The 23,061-nt window shown below is 34.1% G+C and overlaps 1 protein-coding gene across 1 annotated transcript in view; it reads right to left on the reverse strand.

Moving 5' to 3' along the window:
- Positions 1-1,534: 1,534 nt before the first annotated feature.
- The window catches only part of Smarca1 (SWI/SNF related, matrix associated, actin dependent regulator of chromatin, subfamily a, member 1), an 85,343-nt gene continuing 63,816 nt past the window's right edge, over positions 1,535-23,061 (reverse strand). Inside the window, exons 14-18 of the mRNA XM_055612169.1 lie at positions 20,889-21,021; positions 17,866-17,984; positions 17,534-17,746; positions 3,313-3,423; positions 1,535-2,235 (exon numbers count right to left, since the gene is read on the reverse strand). Coding sequence (XP_055468144.1) covers positions 2,164-2,235; positions 3,313-3,423; positions 17,534-17,746; positions 17,866-17,984; positions 20,889-21,021 — 648 coding nt within the window. The 3' untranslated portion in view covers positions 1,535-2,163. The remainder of the gene's footprint in view (positions 2,236-3,312; positions 3,424-17,533; positions 17,747-17,865; positions 17,985-20,888; positions 21,022-23,061) is intronic.

Below are 23,061 nucleotides of genomic sequence, written 5' to 3' on the forward strand. Positions count from 1 at the left end.
CATTGTGCTCTAATAAAATTTCATACGCATATATGGCATTCTTTTCTGCTTTATTTGGCCTTCAAGCAGCTGATGTGGTAAACTTCTTTCCCTCTGGACCATAGAAGCCAGCTCTAGGGATATGATTCCATAAGTCTAGACCTCTCATTTGACATGTTATTTCTCCACTAGAATTTTTAAATCTGCTATGCCAGTTGAGTTTCTCTGTAAAACTTTAAGAACCAAAAGGGTCTTTCTTACAGTCAGACTTAGGGCATTTTGTACCCTCAAAGTGACATTATTTAGACTGTGCTATCATCCAGTAATCACTGCATAGATAGTCTTCTTAGAAAGCTAACTTCAGTAATGTAATCTTCAGTAATTATCTTTAAATACAAAAAAGAGGTGTGTGTGTTCTAACTCTTACACAAAACCATTTCACAAGTTCTTAAGAACAACATCTCAAGATTTCATTGACAGTCTTGGAGAGCTAGATGGTACAACTCTTTGGTCAAAGAAAGAACTATACTGAGTCATGGAAACAGCCTTATGAAAAGGCTTGAAGAACTTACCTGTAAATTCTCTTTCTTAAGGTAGACACATACACTTTGGGTTAACAGAGAAAGGATAAGATATAAAGACTGTTGAATTTCCAAGTGTCCATGCTCCCACCCTTCATTTTCACCCTCCCAGAAAACAAACAAACAAACAAACAAAAAAGGTTTCTCTAATTCAAAGAACTTAGGGGCATCATTAAACTTCTTCCAGGAGTAATTTTCTCCATCTCTGGTGACTGCTGGGAACTTTCCAACTCATTTGAGTGGAAAATCCGTGGATTGCAAATTGTGGGTCATAGCATAAGTTAATGAAAGAGTAAAGTAGGATATTCTATTTTTTTTCATCCACATTTGCTTATTCTCTTGGAAATACACAGGGTCTTGTGGCTAGTTGGGGACAATGTAATCAATTAGGTGTGACATGTGTCACTTCTAGGTTGAAGCAGTAAAGATCTTGTATGAAATTCTCCAGTCTCTTATCCTTCTCCTACAGTGACAGATGAAAAGCCTGCATGTCCTGGATGATTAAACTATAAAACAGCAGAACTTGAGTGAGTATAGACCCTTGAGTAAATATGTGGAGCAGAATACGTCCCATCCCACTCTTCTGACCTGAGTGGGATTTGTAGTGTGATCAAGAAACAAATTGTTGGTGTTCAAAACCCCTGATGCTCTGAGGTTGCTGCATGAGAATAACTGCATTCCTAATGAAAACAGCTTCCCTTCTTCTGCAATGCACAACACTTATTTCATCATCTTATAATTTGTTACTAAATCCATATGTTACACCTAGAGTTCTCTGTATTGGCTCTGTTGGACAGAAGATCATATACAAATCAACAGGCAAAGTTTTAGCTTCTGCCCAAAATACATAGTACTGAGCAATACAATTGAGTAAACAGAGTTGCTTTCTACTGTACACACACACAAAAAAAAAAATCCAGGAAATAATTACATTTCTTATAGACATTTCTTTATTATATTTTCCCACTTGAATATTTAGAGAATAATTTAAATGTAATGCATACTGACAGCAAGCATGATATCAAATATCAAGTTTTTTTTAATATTTTTCTTTTCTCACCCTTTATTTCTTTAGGAAAAAATATTTAGATGACTTCAAAGAAACAATTATTATATTAGTCACAGTATGCAGTAATACATACAAGCCCAGACCCAATAGAAAAGGAAGCAACAAAGAAGTGAAAAAGTCTTTCTCCTCAAATCATTTTAATTCATTTTTTTCCACAGCCATACAAATTTTAAAGTCTGAAGCAACAATAATACAACTATAGAATCTAGGTTCTCTTTCAAAGCAGCAGCATATAAAACATAGAAAAGCTAAAACCTCAGCACAAGCTTCAAAAAAACAAGGACTTAGAGGAATTTGATGAAGACATGAAATGCACAAAAAAATACAGTACACAAAATACTAGAATGCGTAAAATAGAAAGCTACACATTTCAGGTAGAAAGCTTTGTAAAATATATAAAATATGCAAGAAACCAAAACCAAAGAGGTTTTTTTTTTCCTTAGAGTACCATTAATATACTGGAACTGGCAATTAGCATTTGAAGATGGGAACAAGAAAATAGCAATTTCCCATTTAAAACCTTATTTCTAGGCTTTAGGATTTCACCTTCTTGACATCCTTCTTTCCAGAGCTCTCAGTGGCTGACTCTGTTTTTCTTTTCTGTGACTAAAATGGAAACATATTTAATGTTCTGCTCCAGTATGCACACTTTTAAATGGCCCAACAATGTTAAATCTAGGATGTAAATGCATTAAAAAATTTAACATGAATATTCAATTTAATGTCTTACTCACAGTTAATGTTCTATATAGCCCAACAAACTATATAACCCACTGTAAAATAATTTTAAAGGTGTTTCTTTTTATGAAAAGACATAAAATATCCATCAAAAAATAGTCATCAAGTATCTACTTATACATGGCTTATAAATGTACTCTTATCTTAAAGAACTACTTAATATTTAAAGTTTCTGGGGAAATTTTTATTTATGAATGTTATTTTACAACCTTAACACAGATGTTAACACATCATATTTTGTATCTTCTATGATGCACATTTATTTCCCCCTTTAGCATCTCTGACATCAAGATGTATCTTACAACTGATAACAGATGATACTTAGCATCATATCTCTTAGTGGCACAAAAAAAAATGCTGTGTCTTAAAACAGAAAGCATCTTAGATCTGATGAAATATGGTGATCTACTTAACACACTCAAACAGAATATTTTGAATCATAGATATACACAGCAACTCAACAGGATTAAAATCACATTTTTATCCAGCAGTTAAATGTATTGCCAAAAAGGCTGTCTTGTCTGCTCAGAGTTTCCATTTGAATACACAGTTCCACAGAGCAAACAACTCATTTGATCAACTCAGAACTCCAGATTTCAAACCCCACACCATCCCATCCCAACTCATCCCAATTCGAACCTTTTGCTGCCCCCAAGGCGACCTAGTCTCAATTCATAGAATCTTGCTTGCATTATGCTTCTGCTTAGATTTGTGAGGGATTTCTTAAATACTGAGTCTTGTAACAAGGGAATTCCTACCCATATATTCTTCAAACAAAAAAGTATGTTTGCAATGTGATTCTTCTTCTGCCTAAAACAAATTAGCATTTCATAAAACCCAGCTTGACAATGGGTACAATTATGGCATTAAGCGTGGTATAAACATTTGTAATTATGTAAAAAAGTGAGATCTACCTAAAAGTTAGGAAAATGCTGAAAATTTTACCATTGGAGTTTTAGTTGCCCGTTTCTTCTTTTCTGCTCTTTCTCTTTCCTCAATTTCCATGTTTTCTTTTTCAATCAAAGAAATCAAAGTATTACAGCGTCTCTGAAATTCCTAAATGAAATAATAAAGAACTTAATTACTAAAATTTATTCTTTTAAGGTATTTTAAGATAAGATACTTCTTTAATTCTATCATTTCTGTAGAAGAGAATTTCCAAAATTTGTATTATTTCTCTGTCCTCCCTCCAAACCAGTATTCTTTTATTTATTTATTTATTTATTTATTTATTTATTTATTTATTTATTTTTTATTAGCTACATTTTATTAACTCTGTATCCCAGCTGTATCCCATTCCCTCATTCCCTCCCAAACCCCCCCTCCCTCCCTCATCTCCTCCCTGCCCCTTTCCAAGTCCACTGATTATGGAGGACCTCCTCCCCTTTCATCTGACCCTGTTTTATCAGGTATCTTCAGGATTGGCTACAAAGTCGTCCTCTGTGGCCTAGCAGGAATGCTCCTCCCTTGGGTGGTGGGGAGAACAAAGAGCCTGCCATTGAGTTCCTGTCAGATATAGTCCCTGCTCCCCTTACTATGGGAAACCAATTGGTTACTGAGCTACTACGAGTTTCATCCAAGAAGAGGTTCTAGGTTATATCCATATATGGTCCTTGGGGGAGTGTCAGTCTCAGAAAAGACCCCTGTGCCCAGATATATTTGGTCCTTGTGGAGCTCCTATCCTTTCCACGTCATACAAACTCCCCTTTCTTTCATATGGTTCCCTGCACTCTGCTGAAGGTTTAAAACCATTATTTTTTAGAACACCTTTCATATAGGGGATTAGTAAGTCCCAGTAAAGCAGAGATGGAGCTAAGTGCCATTCAATATATGACAAGTTAAACAAGCTGGTCTGTTTTAAAATAGGACACTATGTAACAATAAAAAAGGAGGTATTATTTATACACAAAACCTCATGGAGTCTACAGAATTATGCTGAGTGAAAAATCTATCATAAAGTTTATGTCTAGTATGCTTCCATTTATATAAAATATTTTTTGAGGCAGGGTGTCACTCTTTAGTCTATGCTACATTGGAACTCACTACTACATAGTCAGGCTGGCTTTAAATGCACAGCAATCCTCCTCCTGTCTAGGCTTCCCAAGTGCTGGATAACAGGTATGTGTCACCATACCTGGCTATACAAGACCATTAAAGGATAGAATTAGAAAAGAGGAAAACAGATCAATGTTTGCCAGATGTGAAGGAGAGTAGAAGAATGTATGTGGCTAGAGATAGTACAACTGACTTGCAGACACTATGGTTCCAGAAATCTACAAATGGTAACATTACATGAAGCCCCACCACACACACATGCAAATGTTTTCTCAACAAGTTCTGATGATTCTACTAATATAAATTTTCATGTTGCAATATTACATTACAACTACTCAAAGTGTATCCATTGGGACTGGGTTCCACAACTCTGTATTTTGACTTGTTGTTTGTTAAAACAGATTTCTTTATTGGAGGGCTTTATGGAACCTTCCAGTTCCTGATGCTCACTATGAACCACTAGGAAGAGAATATAAGATTGCTGTTGTTCCCAAAGCTATATAGCCAGTAGAAGTCTCAGCATACATCTTATGGGATTTAAGTTCTGGGAATCAGGGGTAAACTTCTTAATTCAGAGTATACACAATATGAAAAGATTTTTGCATTAACCTTGCCACTACTATATTTTACGGCTAACAAATCAATGCATCTAAACTATGAACAGATTTTATGAATGTATGCTGAGTATTAGAGATATGATTCATTAATATAGAAACTCATCTATTATTAACCCTATACACTTTGCTGTGTTTGAACGTAAATAATAGATTAATACCAAAGGATAAATAATGTTTAAATATATGATTCCTTTTCTTTGAAAGAAGAAATGCCTGACAAAACATAAAACTGTTAAACACTCAAATCAAAATACAGTTTTCTAGCAGTTAAGAACAAACTCAAGAAAATAAAAAAATGATCAAAGTATAAAAAATAGAAAAGTCAGTAAACTTTCAAAGAATTTTTTAAGGATTATTTTTATTTTTATTAATTACAGTTTATCCACTTTGTATCCTAGCTGTAGTACCCTCCACCATCCTCTCCCTATCCCACCCTCACTCCCTCCCTCTTCTTTTCCTATGCCCTTCCCCCATTCCAATGATGGGAGGTCCTCCTCCCCTTCCTTCTGACTCTAGATTATCAGGTCTCATCAGGATTCTGGGGCACTCTCTTGGACACTGAGCTGCCATGGGCTACATCTGAGCAGAGATTCAAGGTTATCTTCATGTATTGCCTTGTTTGGACTATCAGTCTCAGAAAAGACCCCTGTGGCCAGATTTTTTGGTTTTGTTGCTCTCCTTGTGGAGCTCCAGTTCCCTTAAGGATTTATTTTTATTTCATATCTATGAATGTTTTCCTGCATGCATGTATGTGCAACACATGTGTGCCTGGTGCCCAGAGAGACCAGAAAAGACATCAGATTTCTTGGATATGAAATTATAGGTAGTTGTGAACAACCATGTTCTTTCTTAGGAAGAACCACTGAGTCATCTCTCCATGGTACAAGAATTCTTTTTAAGTTTCAAGAGCTGAGGATTAGTTCAGTGATAAGGCACTTGTCCAACCAGTCTAGCAACATATATGCATGCACACACACACATACAAACACAATTTGTTCTCTGAAACTAAGGCTCAAAAAAGTAGAAAGTAAAATAATGCCATATCTATCACATTAATTAGTAGTGATGTATCCATGCTGTGTACACATATAGGTGTAGTGGGTGTACTTGGTTGCAAGAATGTAAATGAGAACTTTTATTCACTGGTGTTGACTGGCAACGTTACTTCTTATAAATGCAACTTTCTCCCCCAGATTCATATTTTTAAAACCTTAACTCTCATATTTAGAAAATCCATAAGGTCCAATGACATTTTCTGACTGTGTTTATAGAAGGGAAATTTACAGGATTAGTTAAAGCTAAATGAGTCCAACTAGGTAGAGTACTAACCCTAACATCACCCTCTCATCATGTGCAAAAGATGGTCATCTACCCAACAGATTACCCTTGTTGGCATCTTGAATTCCAGTCTTCAGAACAAGACAACAAAAAAGAAGTGCTTCTTAACCCATCAAGTCTGTGATACTTTGTTATAGTATTGAGCAGCAAAATAGTACACTAACTTTCAAGAAAATGAATTGGAGATAGCAAAGAAATATTTTTAAACTTTCATATCCTCTGACTTACCAATCTCATTCTTAGACACATACCATAATAAAGAGATACACAAGCCAGCCTGGTGGCACACACCTTTAATCCCAGCACTAAGGGAGATCTTTTTTAGTTCAAGGCCACCTGGTCTACAAAGTGAGTCCAGAACAGCCAAAGCTACACAGAGAAACCCTGTCTCAAAACAAAACAAAACAAAAACAAAAAATGAAGAGAGAGAAAGAGAGAGAGAGAGATTAAATATTTCGAGAAAGTATTTAGAACACTGATAGCAGGAAAATCCTGGAAACTAATTTTTGGTACTGGGTAATGAATACACTGACACTGAACATAGCTGAAAGAATAGTAACTAGTAGTTAATGCCAGCTACCTCTAAAAATAGGATCAGTGGTAGAATTTTCTTTTAAAAATTAGGTCTGTTTATTCTATAGAAGATGCATTAAAACCAATGTTCAAAAGAGCCTTTGCCACAGCAACGCTATAGTTCCAAAATGTCTAAAATGAGCATTTAAGGTCTACAGCAATTAATAAAGTTGTAAGAAATCGCAAAAAAATATTAAAACATGGTTTTATCTTTATAAGATGTAGAAAACTGCCACACAACATAGGAATGTTGCAACTGAATATAAAATCAACTACCCAACCATTTTCTACTCTCTAATTAAAGACCCCAAAAAACAGTAAATAAAAGAGAGACTGACCAGAAAGATATTACACATTAACAAATTTGTGTTTTCCACTTAAAAACAATCTTATGTGTCACTGGAATGTTCAACTTCCTTGCACATCCATAATTACCCAAGGTTAAATATACTGATAATGAAAACACTGTAATTTTCACTGCTTACCAAAGTAAAGGTAATATGTTTAATATGCAGACCAAATACTCTTCGAAATTTCATTCAATAATACATGTACAAATTAAACAGCATGTTATTCAATTTAACTATTATAGAAAAGGCTAAGTTGACCCTGATGAGATCTGATCATTGGTTTCTAGGGAGACTGCAGAGATTCTTTATATAAAGCTGATTCTTGAATCATTAAACTATACCCTCTGGCTATTATTATTCTCAATAAGTAACAGTTGCCTGTGACTGCAGATATCTTTAGATACATATTAATGGTTCATTTGAATGACTCAGGTACAATTACCAATACTTTCAGGCAGTCTTATATATAAGGAGATAGGATATCTCAAAATGAATCAAAATAGACTACACTAATAAATTCTCACCATGATTCCTTTGAATTTGTCACTAACTACTGTTTTCCAAACAGAGAAAAACAAACTTCAGAAAGTTATCAACAAAAGGACAAACACGTTCTCGCCAATTTCTGTTTCTTGTCTTCCCATGTAGGTCCCTATTTTTCTGAGGTTAAGGGAATGGTTCATGGAGTGTCAAATGGCTTCCACAGTTCTGTAGTCTAATTATCTCTTTCACCGATTCTCCACTCTTGATTTAAGAATTAATTTTGGAGAAGGAAAAATAACACAGGGGAGTCAGAAAAAAGATGCCAAAGCAATTAAGGGCAACAGAAGACAATAAAAAATGACAAATTAGAAAAGTGTTCTGCTGGGTTGGAAGCTTTGAGAAATGGTTTAAGTATTCTGTGTTCACACATGTGAGAAATTCAACGGGGCAAACAAATTTCTCAGAGCTGTTAACATTCTAGTGTAGATTGGAAGTCTTGGTGGCATGATTCAATGACAGTCTGATCCAAATCTATTTCGGCACAAAACATTTTTTTTCTGCTTCTGAAATAATGTTCAGTAGAAGCCAATGTGACAAATCATACACAAAGTAATAGCAATGGCTGAAGCTAAGTTATATACAGCTCAGAAAGAAAAAAAATAAAGGTTTACACATAATTTAACTGACAAAGGGAACGCTGTGACAAATTTTGAGCAGGTTGAGTGATACAAGTAAATGTCCATTTTATGTTCAGAAACTTCTTTATACAGATTACCCCTTCATAAAAATCTTAGATTCAAAATCAGAAAAGGGTTAACAATAAAATACTATCCAATTTAATACATGAATCTCCAATACTAGATCCTGGCTAATAAGTCATGCAGCCTGGTCATTTATCTGATTTCTTCCAATGTCAGAGTACAAAGCCTGGCTATCCCAGCCATGAACAACTTGAACACCTTTCCTTGTGCAACATTGCTATTTGTTGCCCTATGATATCTAACAACTGTTTCCATATCTATTTTATAGTCAAAGAGAGCAAGCCAATTTCCTCTCTGCCTAACAAAGGGGTTGTAAGCCGATAATTGGGAACTCATGTATCAAAGGCAGCTCCTGTGTCTCAACCATAATCATCTGTAGAACCACAAACACCCCATGTTTAGAGTAAATATCCTCTCTCTTTACTCATCCTTTATGTAGAACATTTCATGGAAGACTGCATAACACATGAATCTACTTGTGATGGTTAATCTTTTTTGTGCCTTTAAAATTACATTTATTAGTTTAGAACAGAGGCAAGTTCCTTATTACATTGAAATCAACTGAGTTTCTTTTTTAAAAATTGATCTATTTTAAATTAAGTTGATTAAGTGGCTTTAGCATTGGTGGCTCTTGTTTGATATCCTTTGCATAGTACACAAGGCTAATCCAAAATAGTGGCTCCTAGAAACTTTGTTTTAAAAACAAACCAACAAACAAACAAACCAAAAGGGCTTATAATCTCTGAATCACAGTTTGGAATAAATGCGCTGTTAACGGTCTTAAATATTTATACTTTTTCCCCCCTAAAATTCAGTATTGCTAAGAGTATTTGCAAATGTTTGAGTTGATTTATTTTTTCTAAATTTTCTTCACACTTTATTCATTATATATCTCAATTGAAGCCCCCACCCTCAACTCCCACAGTCCCAACCTCCTCCCCTCTTACCCTTATCCCCTTCCCCTACTTTGTCCATCTTGACTGTCAACTTGATTGAGTTGAGAAGCATGCAGAAGATTAGTAAAGAACAGCACAGCCCTCCTTCTGCCTTTGAGGGTGTTTCCAGAGAGGATTAACCAGGAAAACCTGGCCTGAGTGTGAATACAACTATTCCAGAAGCAGGGGGTCCAGATGGAATGATAGGAGTCCACTAATGCAGGCATTATCTCCATCTTTGTTTCCTGGTCATAATAAAGGAAGATACTCTGCTCCACAACACCTTCCCTACCTTGATGGGCTGAAACCTCTGAAACTGTGCACATCAATATATCTTCTCTTCCCTTTTCTTTCATGCATTTTCATAACAATGAAAAGTATCACCAAGAAAACTACTAACACAAACACGTAGTCATTTTTTTACTACCTGATGATGTGATATTTTTTGTCAGTTTGACACAAACTATAGTTATCTGGGAAGAGAAACCTCAATACCTTCATCAGATTGCCTGTAGGAATGTCTGCAAGACATTTCTTGATTAATGATTGATGTGAAAAAGCCGAGCACACTGTAGGGCAGTGGTTCTCAATTTGAGGATCAAGACCCTTTTGGTGGTTGCCTATCAGATATCAGATATCAGATATGTATATTATGATTCAAAACAGTAGAAAAATTCCTATCATGAAATAGCAACAAAAATAATTTTATGGTTGAGGGTCACCCCAACATGAGGAACTGTATTAAAGGGCCACAGCATTAGGAAGGTTGAGAACCGCCGTTATAGAGGATGTACTGGGCAGATGGTCCTTAGTTATACTATATAAAGCATACTGAGCAAACCAGTAAGGAGTGTTCCTCCATAGTCTGTGCTTCAGTTCCTGCCTCCAGGTTCATGCCTTGAGTTCCTACCTTGGCTTCTCTCAATGGACTGTGAATCAGGATATGTAAGCCAAATAAATAAACGTATCCTTCCCGAGTTGCTTTTGGTCATGGTGTTTTATCACAGCAATAGAAACCTGACTACAATTGGTGACAAATATTTTCAATTTTGCAAATGATACAGACTTTGTCACACTATTCTCTTCCATTGTAGCATGTAACTAGTCACTGAAAATACATAACTGAATATGTATCCATGTTCAAATAAAACCTTAATTGCAATTACTAAACTCCAGGAGTTAGTATCAGAATTTTCACGTGTCTAAACATTGTTCTGATTTCTTTATAAAATTGCAAAAATAATTCTTAGCCTACATGCCATACAAGTTATGGGATTCAGTTTGTCTATTAGGACTGAAGGTCAAAAATAGATGAATAAGTAAGGAACCAAAAAAAAAGGAATATAAAGAAAACATCTATATTTTGTGTATGTGTGTATGTGTGTATGTGTGCATTTGTGAATTTATGGATGAAATTCTGTAAGATCAGAATTTTGTTCTAGAATTTTCAGTATAATAAAATGGGCATATTTTCTCCTTTGTTTTTATGCATTCTCTATATATTGCCCCCCCAAAACTAATCATTTGAAATAAGTACCTTCATCTGGAAATCCTGTAATATATTTTCCAGATTTGGAGACACTTTTGAACTTTAAATATTAACAAAAACCAATGGCAAAATATAACAGACTTTCATAGCCCAATAATATCTGCAGCTGAATGGAAATTCCGTTCAAGTAAAGGTAAGCTACATTTTCCAAACAGGTTTTGAATGTTATGATGCTCTTATATAAGTACTGCCACTTGAAAACACTGTTATTTCATGAAATATTGTATCACCTTTTCACATAACAATGCACTGGTATAAATACCCAGCAACAGAAAGCTGACTACAATTGGTCCCTGTTAGTGCACTAAGTGGATTTCTAGTTGTCCAAATAGTTTAGGATTACAAATGAAACACTGTATCTAGATATGTGACACACATGACATTTACATTAAAGAGATACACAAACTTACCAATCAATAAAAGCTATGAGATTTAACAGTCAAAAATCTAGACCGTCAGAAATAAACTGTAGCACATTGATGCAATTCCTCAGATCCCATCCAAACCTTGTCTAATTGTAGGGGCTGAAACAAACTGAAGCCCAAACATTCTGTGTTGATTTATTGACCTAATGCCTAGTCTGGGTAAGATCCAATGCTGATCTCCTTTAAGGTTAAAACTGTGGTAGGGAAAATGTCTCAAGGAAAGACAATGGCACATCAGTCAAAGGAAGCAAAACAAGATAGGAAACAAAGTAGAAATAAATTTGAGAAATTTTACTGTAACTGGTACTTCTACAAGAGTTGTATTTTCAATACATAAATCTGATCATATCACAGCCCTGCTAAAATCTGTCTCCCCTACTTCCTACACACTAATGACCCAAATCTAGTCTTCAACGCAGCAGTTTCCTCAATCACTTGGCTGTATTACTACTTTTGCAATATACTGGGCTTATTATTTTTGCATAATATTTCTTCTACAACTTGAAATGTGCCTCTTCTATGAAGCTATTTCCCTGATTTCTTTGCCACATAGCAAAGTTAATCCTTACCTTCTCCATTATAAGACATTTTCAAAATTAAGGCAGAAAGGAAACATTTTAGTCTTTCAAACACAGAGGAAGAAACAGGTTCCTATGAGTTAAAGTATCCTTGACTTTATTGACTTACAAAGAATTAGGTTTTAGTGTGTTTTTCTAAAGAAAATCTGTCTTTGTTGTTTCCCTCTGACTCCACTTTTCCACATCTGTTCATCCCTTTTTCTGCTCTCCTATTCATAGTAGCTTTTTGTCATTTTTTAGGTCACATATAATGCCATACTCAAGAAGAACCCATCAGAACAGTTTACAGGTTATTGATTTTGCCAGCGTATTATTAATCTTTAATATATTTCATTAAGAATGAAATTTCCTAAAATATCAAGATTACATATTGAATGCAGTTAAGTACTAACATAAAAAGTCATAAGCAACAAAGCATCACTGCAACCAGGAAATTTCTATTTCCCTTTTATTCCTCTAAAATATCTAAGAAGAAACATCCTTTCTGACTAGATTGAATATTTAGAAAAGTATTCTGTGCAGAACCAGTAATCTAATTAACATTTACTAGCCACTGTGATAACCATATAAAGTGAGAAACAAGTTCATAAAATGCCATAGCAATAATTTCTAGAAAGTAGTTTTTCTCCTACAGTTCTAATGAAAAATGTCATTTTATTACTTTTAAATAAGACACAGTTTCATTAATAATAAAGTTGTGATTTGAAAACAAACTAATAACATGAAAATTTTATTACCCAGTATTCAACAGCATGTGATTCTCTGAGATGTTATCTCCAAAACTCATTTAAACTACTACCAAAGACAGGGTAATTGTAATGACTAATTACTAATACTCAGCTTCAACTGTAATGTTCTTGGCCACGGGGAAAACTATACACAGTTTCCTGAGTTGGGTGAAAGAGAAAAAAAAATGCTCTTCAGCAACTGAAAGGTGATTTTTTTTTAAACTAAAATCAAGAACAAAGCCATCCTATAGAGGAGACAATAAACATTTTATCAATGAATGTTTATTTCTGAAAATTAAGTTTTACATTTTCTTCTCTAAGTATTTAGAAGGAAACTAAGAAGGATCAAGGCACTACTGATTGAAGGCTAGGTTCCCTTCCCATCTGTACTGTCCAATGAACTGACTAATGTGTTATGGCCTTTGTAACTCTCAGACTCTCCTCAAATTGCTATGTCACATCAGTCACTAATAAAGGAACAAAGATGTCAAGAAAATTAATGAGCTAATGTTAATAAGGGAACAGATCAGCATAGTATAAAAGACACTACACATAAATACAATATATTATCATTTCCTTTCATAGCCATTTCATAAGGAGCCTTTTAACTGGGATAGTTTTTGAATGCCCAAACACTAAGGCCCTATTCTAAGATCCCTGAGCCTCAGGATGAAAGAAGTGAGGCAGTTCTCATGCTCTGAGCTTAAAATATCAAGTTCAACATATGCTTATTATTTGTTTTTGAAGTTCAATAGAGGCTGATGACTCTACTAAGACAACAGTTTCTCCAAGGAAAATTCGCAATCTTTAGCACAGAGAGATAGAAGTGAATCTTATTTTCTCTTTTGTACAGCCAACAGTTTTAAATGGAGAAGAGACTCAGAATCTTCAACCTTTAGCTGAAGACTTTCAAAGTGAGGCATATTTGAAAGTGGAGATTCAGTAATTTAAGTACTTTGTGGATGTTAGTTAAGTCAGATTCATGAATTCAGTACTTTGAGATTTGTGCATAAAATATGACGGTTAAGGTTTTTAGATTTTTTTTCCTAAGGAAAAATTTACACTATTTGTTGATATGTGTAGGAAAGAAGGATCTTTTAGTTAGCAGAGTTCAATCATTAGAGAGATTTTAATTTAAACACAGATACAGTCACAAAACAAATCAAACTGCTTCCTCTATCTGGAAGATAGGATTTTCCAATGAAATCAGTTTTTTTTTTTTTATTACAGAATCGCAGCTGCCACTCTGAAGACTGTAGATTCTCTCCCTAGATTGTGAAAATGATTCACTAAAAACTATTTTAAAAACAAACAAAGGGAAGAAGAATATCTAGAAGTATTAATAATCCATTTTTTTCAACTCCATAATTATTGGTTTTAACTTAATCTAAAAGGGTGATATAAATATATGCAGAAATATAAGTAAAAATTATCCACTATCTACAAGGAAAATAAAATTTCAGCATAATAGAAAATTTACCTAAAAATCCTTAAATTAACATATTGAACTATAAAATAAATGACTATATTTTTAAAGATGCTGTTAAAATTAGAAATTTATTTTCAAAATGGTAATAAAGGACAGGGTTTTCTCCAACTTTAATAGACAAAATACAGGTTCCAATTTGTAACCACTTATATAGTTAATATCTGTCTTTTGGCAAATATTCTTTGAAGATTTAAATATCCAGAGAAAGAAAAAAGCATGGAGTTAATGTTTTGAGAAAATAAATAAGATGGAGGAAAAATAAGATTCTTTACAAAGGAGTTCAGAGACATCTAGTGGTTGTTAATATATTGTAGTTTTATTCCTTGATAACTGAGTAAGAAGACTGTATAGTTCTAAGATCATCTTATAATTGCAAACAGCATGTCTTTTCTTGCACTTTGAACCTCTTCATCCTATTGCCTTAGTTTAGTAACTGCAGAAACTAGACCCAATATCAGGCTTTCAACCATTTTAAAATTAGTAAAATATCACAGAATTCAATAAATAAATGTTTCAACACATAAAAGGGCAATATTCAAAAGTGTAATTTCTTGGAAAATGAAGTTAAGCATTTTTCTTTTACAAACTACTGAATCTGCCCTAAATTATGTCATTACATGCATAAAAATCCAAGTGGTTAGAAATCTAAGTGTGTGTCTTTGAAATGAATTGTATTCATAGATATCCTAAGTGAGATGGCAAACTAACTTATTGCCCAAGTCTGCCAACAGTCAAAATCTCATTTCTAAAACACAATTTAAAAAGCAATACTATATTGTTCTTCAATAATCTACTTCAACGATCCAACGAACCCTATCAAACAACTGTTCTTTCCCTAAATCTAATCATTGTCCTTTGTCCTGCAGATTAATTGCTATCTTTTTCATTCTTCCTTCAATTCCATTTTATTGTAGTAACATACACACCTTTCCATGTTCTCTTATATAAGTGAAACACTTAAATATCATGCTATAATATTCAACTGAAATATTGTTCCAACTGGACTAAGTCCTTACAGAACCTGGATTGAGTGAAAGTATTTGCTAACTCTCCCAAAATTATGTCATCCAAAAATCTGATGGGTACATGGTAAGGATATGATCCTTGCACACTCTCTAAGTGTGTGTTAAAGGTTGGACAAATAGTATTCAAAAGCCTCTTCCAAAATAATGCCATCAACAGAACAGCTCATATTTTCCTTTTTATTCATCAGTGTGAGCTGAAAAGATAAAATGAATCAAAAAAATATGAAGCACTTTTTCATACCCTAAAGAACTTTAGAAAATAAAATATTTATGAGAACAACTTAAGCTATGGATGCTATTTTACAACTACTCACAAAAGCACTGCTTGGATTGTTAGGTTTGAGTTCTTTTTAGTTTTAGCCTATATAGATCCATTTTTGTTTTAATGACCTTGGCTCACGAATGAATTTCAATGACAACATTGAAAGTGGTTTCACATGATGCTGAGCATGGCAGAAACTCTCTAGTCCCAAAATTTGGAAGGATACTGCAGGAAGATTTTGAACTCGAGGACAGCCTGAGCTACATAGCAAGTTCCAAGCCAGCCTGAGCTACATAGTAAGAACCTTGTCGATAAAGTGATTAATATTAATAAACTACAACTTCTTGAGTGTGATCATTAACAATGCTGTTATATAGCACTAGGTTTTAGTAAGAGCCAAATTCATGTTGGAAAGCAATAGAGGGAATTTCAGAGGATAAAAATAAGATATCCTTTACTAAACTATATATTTTTGTAATGTTCTTATGAAGACTCAATTTGGGCTACAATCTCTTTTCAATGAAAACAAATTTTTAAGTCATCTGAACAGTCTCAAATGTCAGCTGGTTAGTTATAAAAAGGAAAGTGTACCATCAAGTGGTGATTCGTGAGAACTATAGCATAAAAAAAGTAGTGTGACAACCTGACACAACATTGCTGGTGATGCCCTGCAAAAAGAGACTCACAGTATCAATACTTAACCATTTTTGCCCAAGACAGTAAACCTAAATTAACCAATGAACAAATTCTGAGGGACAGTGTGGATCACTCTACAGGATAACTAGCCCTGCACCTCTTAAAATAGTGACATTTATGTTTATGTATGTGTCTATATACATAAAGCAATAATAACTGAAGAAAAGTGGGTCATTAATTTGAGAAGGATTAAGGGAAATATGGAAGGAGTTGGAGGGAGGGCATATAGGAGATGAAGAAACCTGGAGAGGGGAATAGTTTGATTTTCATTTAAAAAGTTCCACTATGAAAATCAAAACACTATGATTTACAAGAGACTAAAAAGAACAAATACTCAAGAACAACCTGTGAATTTGCCAGATTATTTTAAAAAGAAGTTATAAAACACCTTTGGAGAACTGCCAGAAAAGTCTGTTTATGGGATTTTGTGTTACTGAACCAATGTTAATATTTTCATGTAGGGTTGTAGTTTTTACGTAGCTAGATATACTTATTCCGAGGGGATATATATTAATTATTTTATTATTCATTTTAAAGGTTTATAATTATTTGTATTTATCTGTGTGTCTATGTCACATTTGTGTGAGTGCCTGCAGAGTCCAGAAGAGGTCTTTCAAAAACCTGGAGCTGGTGATACAGGTGGTTTTGAGCTACTTCAGACTGAACTCAGGTCCTCTGACAGAGCAGCAAGTACTCTTAGCCAAGGAGTCATCTTTCCAGCCATCCTCATTTTTTCCCATGAGGAAGGGGTGCATGTGTGTGTGCATCTGTATATACATGTGTATGTGCTCACTGTTTGTATGTATGTATGCGTGTGTGTTTGTGCATGGATTTTTTTGTTTGCATGTGAGTGGGCCCATTGTTCATGCATGTGCAGTAGAAGCCTGGGGATGATGTTAGGAATCCTCCTATATACAGAAGTATCTACACTGTAGATTCTACAATGAACAATTACATTGTCTGCAACTTACATTAAAATGATTCATAAATGTATATACATACATAAATATCTCACATAAACAAATATTTACTAATATAAAATGCAGATGCATTCCTGAATATAGATGTTTTGATATTTCTGAACATATTCACATTATATATAGATTATACACACAAACATATATATATATATATATATATATATATATAGTCTGTGTGTGTATAATATGTAACTGTATATTGAAAGAGATAGGAAAGAAAACTAATATAACAAAATGTTAACAAATTGGAGGAGCAAAATTAAGGGGAAGATTTGAAATGTGTACTCTTCCAAAATAAGCAAGTAACATAAGGAATACATACCATGGCAGTTCTGGACTTGATAAACCAGTCAAATCTAAACTGGGGAGCATTCCGTACGCATTGTCTTAATTCTTCATACACATTTTCTCTGTCAAAGCCCATTTTGTGTAACATACAGATCAAGAATCTGTCTTCTTCTTCAGTATAATTCTTTCCTTTGCTGGTTCCATACTGAATACGCAATTGATGAAATGGAGCCTTGTATCTTGCAATCTGAATGTTTCAACAAAATTGCATTTTTAACAGAATGTGTAATAACAAGTCACTATTTATTTGCTAATCACTATAGCAAATAAAATAATATACTAATAAATTAAAATAGAATATACTACTTTGGCATCCAGTGCTTTCTTAATAGTGATCCTTCGCTGAATTCTTGCTTCTCCACGTTCAATTTGAGCCATTATTTTCTCAATGTCCTGTAATTCATTGCAGCGTTCCCAAAATACAGCTGAAAATAGGAAGTTATTACTTTAAATTACTACCATTTAATCAAATGAATTCAAGGAATTATAAGATGAAGAATTAACATATAACAGACATGGTGTCATCTCTGTGTATATAACATGCTCAATTATTAAATGCTCTTGAATTATCGTTTTACCCAAATATGATGCAAAAGAACTCAAATGCATAAAGTGAAACACAAGTGTGAAGCATGTAAATTTAAAGATAGCTTTCTAGTAAACAAAACGGAAAATAAACTCATTAAAAGATCATTTATGTTTTTTCCTATGAAGTGGTAATTTTTATAGAAACTGTTGGTTATGTCTACAATCATTCACTAATCTTATGCATCCAATCACCTATAGTTTCTTGAAAGACAAGGGATTTTAACTGGAAACATACAGAAGAATATTCAAATCCCTGGGTCACCCAATCAAATTTTTACAGATTAGCCAAATGATCTGCTGTATTAATATGTCACAACTAATGACTTCAGTGAAAGGTTTTCTAATGACATTATCTATGTTTCAAAATTCTTTATTTTTAGAATGTATCAAGAACTGTATGTTAGCACTTTATCATTTGTATAAGCACTTATGTTCATTTATGTATTCTCCTACTTACTCATTCAACACACACACATGCATGCATATACACACACATGCACACACATGTAACTTCTTATGTTAAGATATGATATACTCCTGAACATCCAATAGTGTGAATTCTTTTCCTACAAATCAAATAAGCCCTGTCAATTGTTCCCACCCGCTGACATAGCTTCCAATATGATGCACAATAATTAATTAATCCTTCCATCTTCTTGCATTCTGAGGCAAATTCTCCAGAAAGACTGGTAGTGTATGTAGAGCCAGTGTAGGACACTTCTCTGGACTTAAAAGGTCCAGGGCTTTCTCCAAAGAACATCAGAAAAGAAGAAAGAAAATTCTTCAGAAAAATCTAACTGGACATGTCTTTCACACTCATTTCATGGTACTTGGTTTAGTGATAAATTCAAGGAAACATCTGACAGAAAGCCTTTTTGCCATTGTCATTTTGTTTTTTGTGGTGTTGGGAAGCAGACCTAGGACCTTTAGTTTTACCACTGAACTAAAACCCTAGCTCACTGTATCTTTCTTTTCTTTTGTTTTTCTTCCTCTTCATCTTTCTTTCTCTCTTTCCTCCCTTCTTTATTTCAGGGCTTTGAGTGGAACATGGAGACCTAGCCATAATGCTTAGTCTTTACATATTTGAAACATGATCTCCCCAGGCTTGCCTCAAACATGCTACACAGACTAGGCTGCCCTCAAACGCCAGCATCTCCTACTGCAGACTCCAAATGCTGCAATGGCAAGCATGGATCACCATGCTTGGCTACCTGGTATCTTTTAGAAACAATGTTATAACTTGCAACTTGACCCACACCAATGTCATGTCCCTCTATGTGCATGCTGTTTACATGGTTTTCACTCACCTTTCATAAAAATTTTTTATCTCTCATCTATTGTTCCCCCAAAGCCCTTAAGTTATGTTTTCAACCCTCCGATAAATAGATGTGGCATGCTAGTGTTCACGGAAAAAGAAGTTTATGAATTCCATGTTATATGAAATTTTGTCCAGACAAAATTAACTTCTAAATTCCCCTTTAGATTTCCAGAAGAAAAAAACAGACTATACATTCTTTAAGAATGGGGACTACATAGTGTCCTTCTTTGGGATTGCCACTAACCAAATTGGCCTCTGGATTATTCTGAACTTCCAATTAGAAAGGTGCTCTGTAATTACAACTGTTTCTCGTCAAGCACTAACTCGTACTCTAGATAAATTAAAAGCTGTATCTTTGATTTATTTATGAGTTCCATAATCTGGTTTTTTGTTTGTTTTTTTGTTCTTGTTTTGCTAATAAACACATAATTTCAATAGTTACCTCAAATAGCTGGGGCTGGCAAAGAAACCATACAACTGCTTTTGAACATGGCTTCTTTTGGAAAATGCTCTCAATTTAAATGCTTGATATTCAGACTAAATTTGAAAGGTCAGCCTATTTGAAATTTAACTACATATAGAAAACAGGTAGATTAACCTATTTTACTAAGATTTCTTTTCAGAAGCCTGAAAGTTTAGATATGCTCTGACACAGGAATTAATATTAACTCCACATGATTCTCTACAGTTATCCTGATTCTGATTGAGGCTAAAGACACAGCTGAGTAGGAGAGGGAAATGACTCAAGGACCACTGAACAGATTAAGCCAAGAAATCTTTTTAGATCTATTCTAAATTGCCTTAAGTTAATAGGGCCCTTCACTACCTGACTGAACCCCTTGAGGGCAGTTGAGTCTCTAAATGGGCCTGATAAGAACTCTCTACTGCAAAGATGACCTACAATGACTATTTCAAACCATTAAACCAGAAGCCTCAAGACGAAACCTTTAAAAGACCAAATCAAAGAATTGAGAGAATAGAAAACTTATGCAGTAACCCCTTTAGCTTATGCAGAGTTATCTTAGCTGTCTCCCAGGGACAGCTGTGTAGAAATATAATTATATCTTATATCTTAACTTATATCTCATTCACAAAAGTTTTAACATCTCTGAACAAAGATACAACTAGATTAAACAGGGGCTGGAGAGATGGCTCAGTGGTTAACACCACTTGCTTCCAGAGGACCAAAGTTTGGTTCTAGGTGCCCACATCAGACAGCTCACAACCACCTGTAGTTCGAGCTCCAGAGCATCTGCTGCCTTTTGTTCTCCATGGGCACCTACACATACATAGCATACGTTCACATGGACCAACACACACACACAAGTAAAAATAAATAAATCTTTTTATAGGACATGCATACATTTAATATATATATATATATATATATATATATATATTATGTTTCAAATGACATACAAACCTGAATACTCCATGACCTCCTCAGGGGATTTGCCCTCTACTTCTCGAGCTATATTATCAATGTCATCTCTCCCATACTTCTCATTGGCTTTAATAAACTGGTTAAAATCTCGCTTAGTCCAGTTTGTGAAGCCCTATGAATAAAAATTTAAACATCATCTGTAGATGTTAAATTAATAAATTTAGTTATTATCCTACTTGTATCTGTACAATGATGCATTAAAAGCCCTTGAAAATATCTAACATGTGCCCTTTTATAAAGCTCATTTCTTTAATGTAGAATCAAAAGCTGTGTTTGAGTTGTTACAGAAATAATTACTTTTCTATTTTAAAGAAAATGTACTTTTCAACTACTTTAAGTTGATTTATAATTCTAAGACATTGCATAGTCTTAATTCCATGTTTTCCAGATGCCTCCAACAGTAAAATGTAATTCTAATGTAAATTCTTATGTTTTGATATCTCAGTGTTTCAATGACTTTTCCCACAGATCAGTTCTCATGTAAATTAAAAGAGAGAGATATGTGAATCACCTCCCCTTGGGAGGTGCAGCCTTGCCAAGCCACACAGGAAGATAATGCAGCCAGTCCTGATGAGACCTGATAGGCTAGGGTCAGATGGAGGGGGAGGAGGACCTCTCCTATAAGGAGACTAAGGGAGGAGCATAGGAGGAGAAAAGGGAGGGAGGGTGGAATAGGGAGAAAAGGAGAGAGGGGCTAAAGTAGGGATACAAAGTGAATAAATTGTAATAATTAATAATAAGTAATAAAAAAGAAAGAGATGTATTGAATTGAAATAACCCTGAAAAATACAAAAAGAATGCTAGAAAACCTTTGTAGTTCTTTAGATCATTCCAAACTACAATGAATAAATAATTTCTGTTCAAAATTATATTCATAGGGCCCAAAAAGATGGAACAGCAGTTGAAACTACTAGCCATACAAGCCTGATAACCTGAGCTCAATCCCAGAATCCCATTGTGGAAACTGACTCTCAAAAGGTGTCTTATGACTTCTCCATACATACCTCAATACGCCCGTGCCTCTTCTAATAATAGTAAATAAAGTGATTTTTAAAGATTATATTCATAAATAGAATTTCTATAAATATAACATTACTCAGGTATCTGACCTTTTTTAGTAAAATATGTAACAACCAGTGTTTTAAGTCATTTTGCAATTTTTATTCCATCAATGGTAATGTAGCTCAGTTGGCAGAGACACTGTCTAGCAGGGGTAAAACCCTGAATTCAATGCCCAGTAGCACATATAACAGACATGGTGGCAAAAGATGAAGGCAGGAAGATAAAGCTCATCCTCAACTAGAGAGTTAATTCAAGGCCATCATGGAAAACATGAAAAAGTAAAAAAGAAAAATTAAGCACTTATAATTTGTAGCATTAAAAGGATGGCTTAAATGCAACTCTGAAGTAAAAACTTGACTATGCTTCTAATTATAAAGTCAATTATCTCAACTGAGATTACATATTGACATCATACTATACATTCAGAATATATTAGAAGCAGTCAAAAAGCCACAACATTATTTTTGTCTTCAGGAAGTAATTTTTGAAATTAAAATAAAAGCAAACATTAATATTTAAATATTTGTTTGGTGGTAGTTCTTAAAACCCTGCCAGCTGCAATTAACTTTCAAGCTAAATTTGGTAACTGCCAGGCACTTGTTCAAAAACTAATGAAAGTATTTTGTCAAAATTCATTCAATAAAACTATATGCATTAAAAGAAAAAGGTCCATATCAACATATGAATACAAAAACTCTTATTTTACTTTTAATTAACACGTATTCCTGACGCACAGTGTGATATTGTAAAGCACATTCCACAACTAGCATACACATCACTTGAAGCATTACATCTTCTTTTATGTGGGAAACACTCCAAACTATCATTTTCAATTACAGTGGAACTTCCTACTACTGTACCTTGCACATTGTTCCAAAGATTGTTGAAGAAATAAATTTAGCTGGAACTCTTCTTTCAAAAGGAATTTTTCATAAACAAGAAAAATGGTGTGGTAGAGTTTCAGAGATCAAGTCAAAGAAATTCAATTTTCAGGTATATGTTGGAAATTATTATTTATCAAAATTCAAACCTGAACTGACTGACCTTATTATAATTGATAAAAAAGTATGTCTTATTTTTAGTAACTGAC

Source organism: Psammomys obesus, unplaced genomic scaffold (genome assembly GCF_907164565.1).
Source record: "Psammomys obesus unplaced genomic scaffold, mPsaObe1.curated_primary_1811, whole genome shotgun sequence".
NCBI classification, from domain to species: Eukaryota; Metazoa; Chordata; class Mammalia; order Rodentia; family Muridae; genus Psammomys; species Psammomys obesus.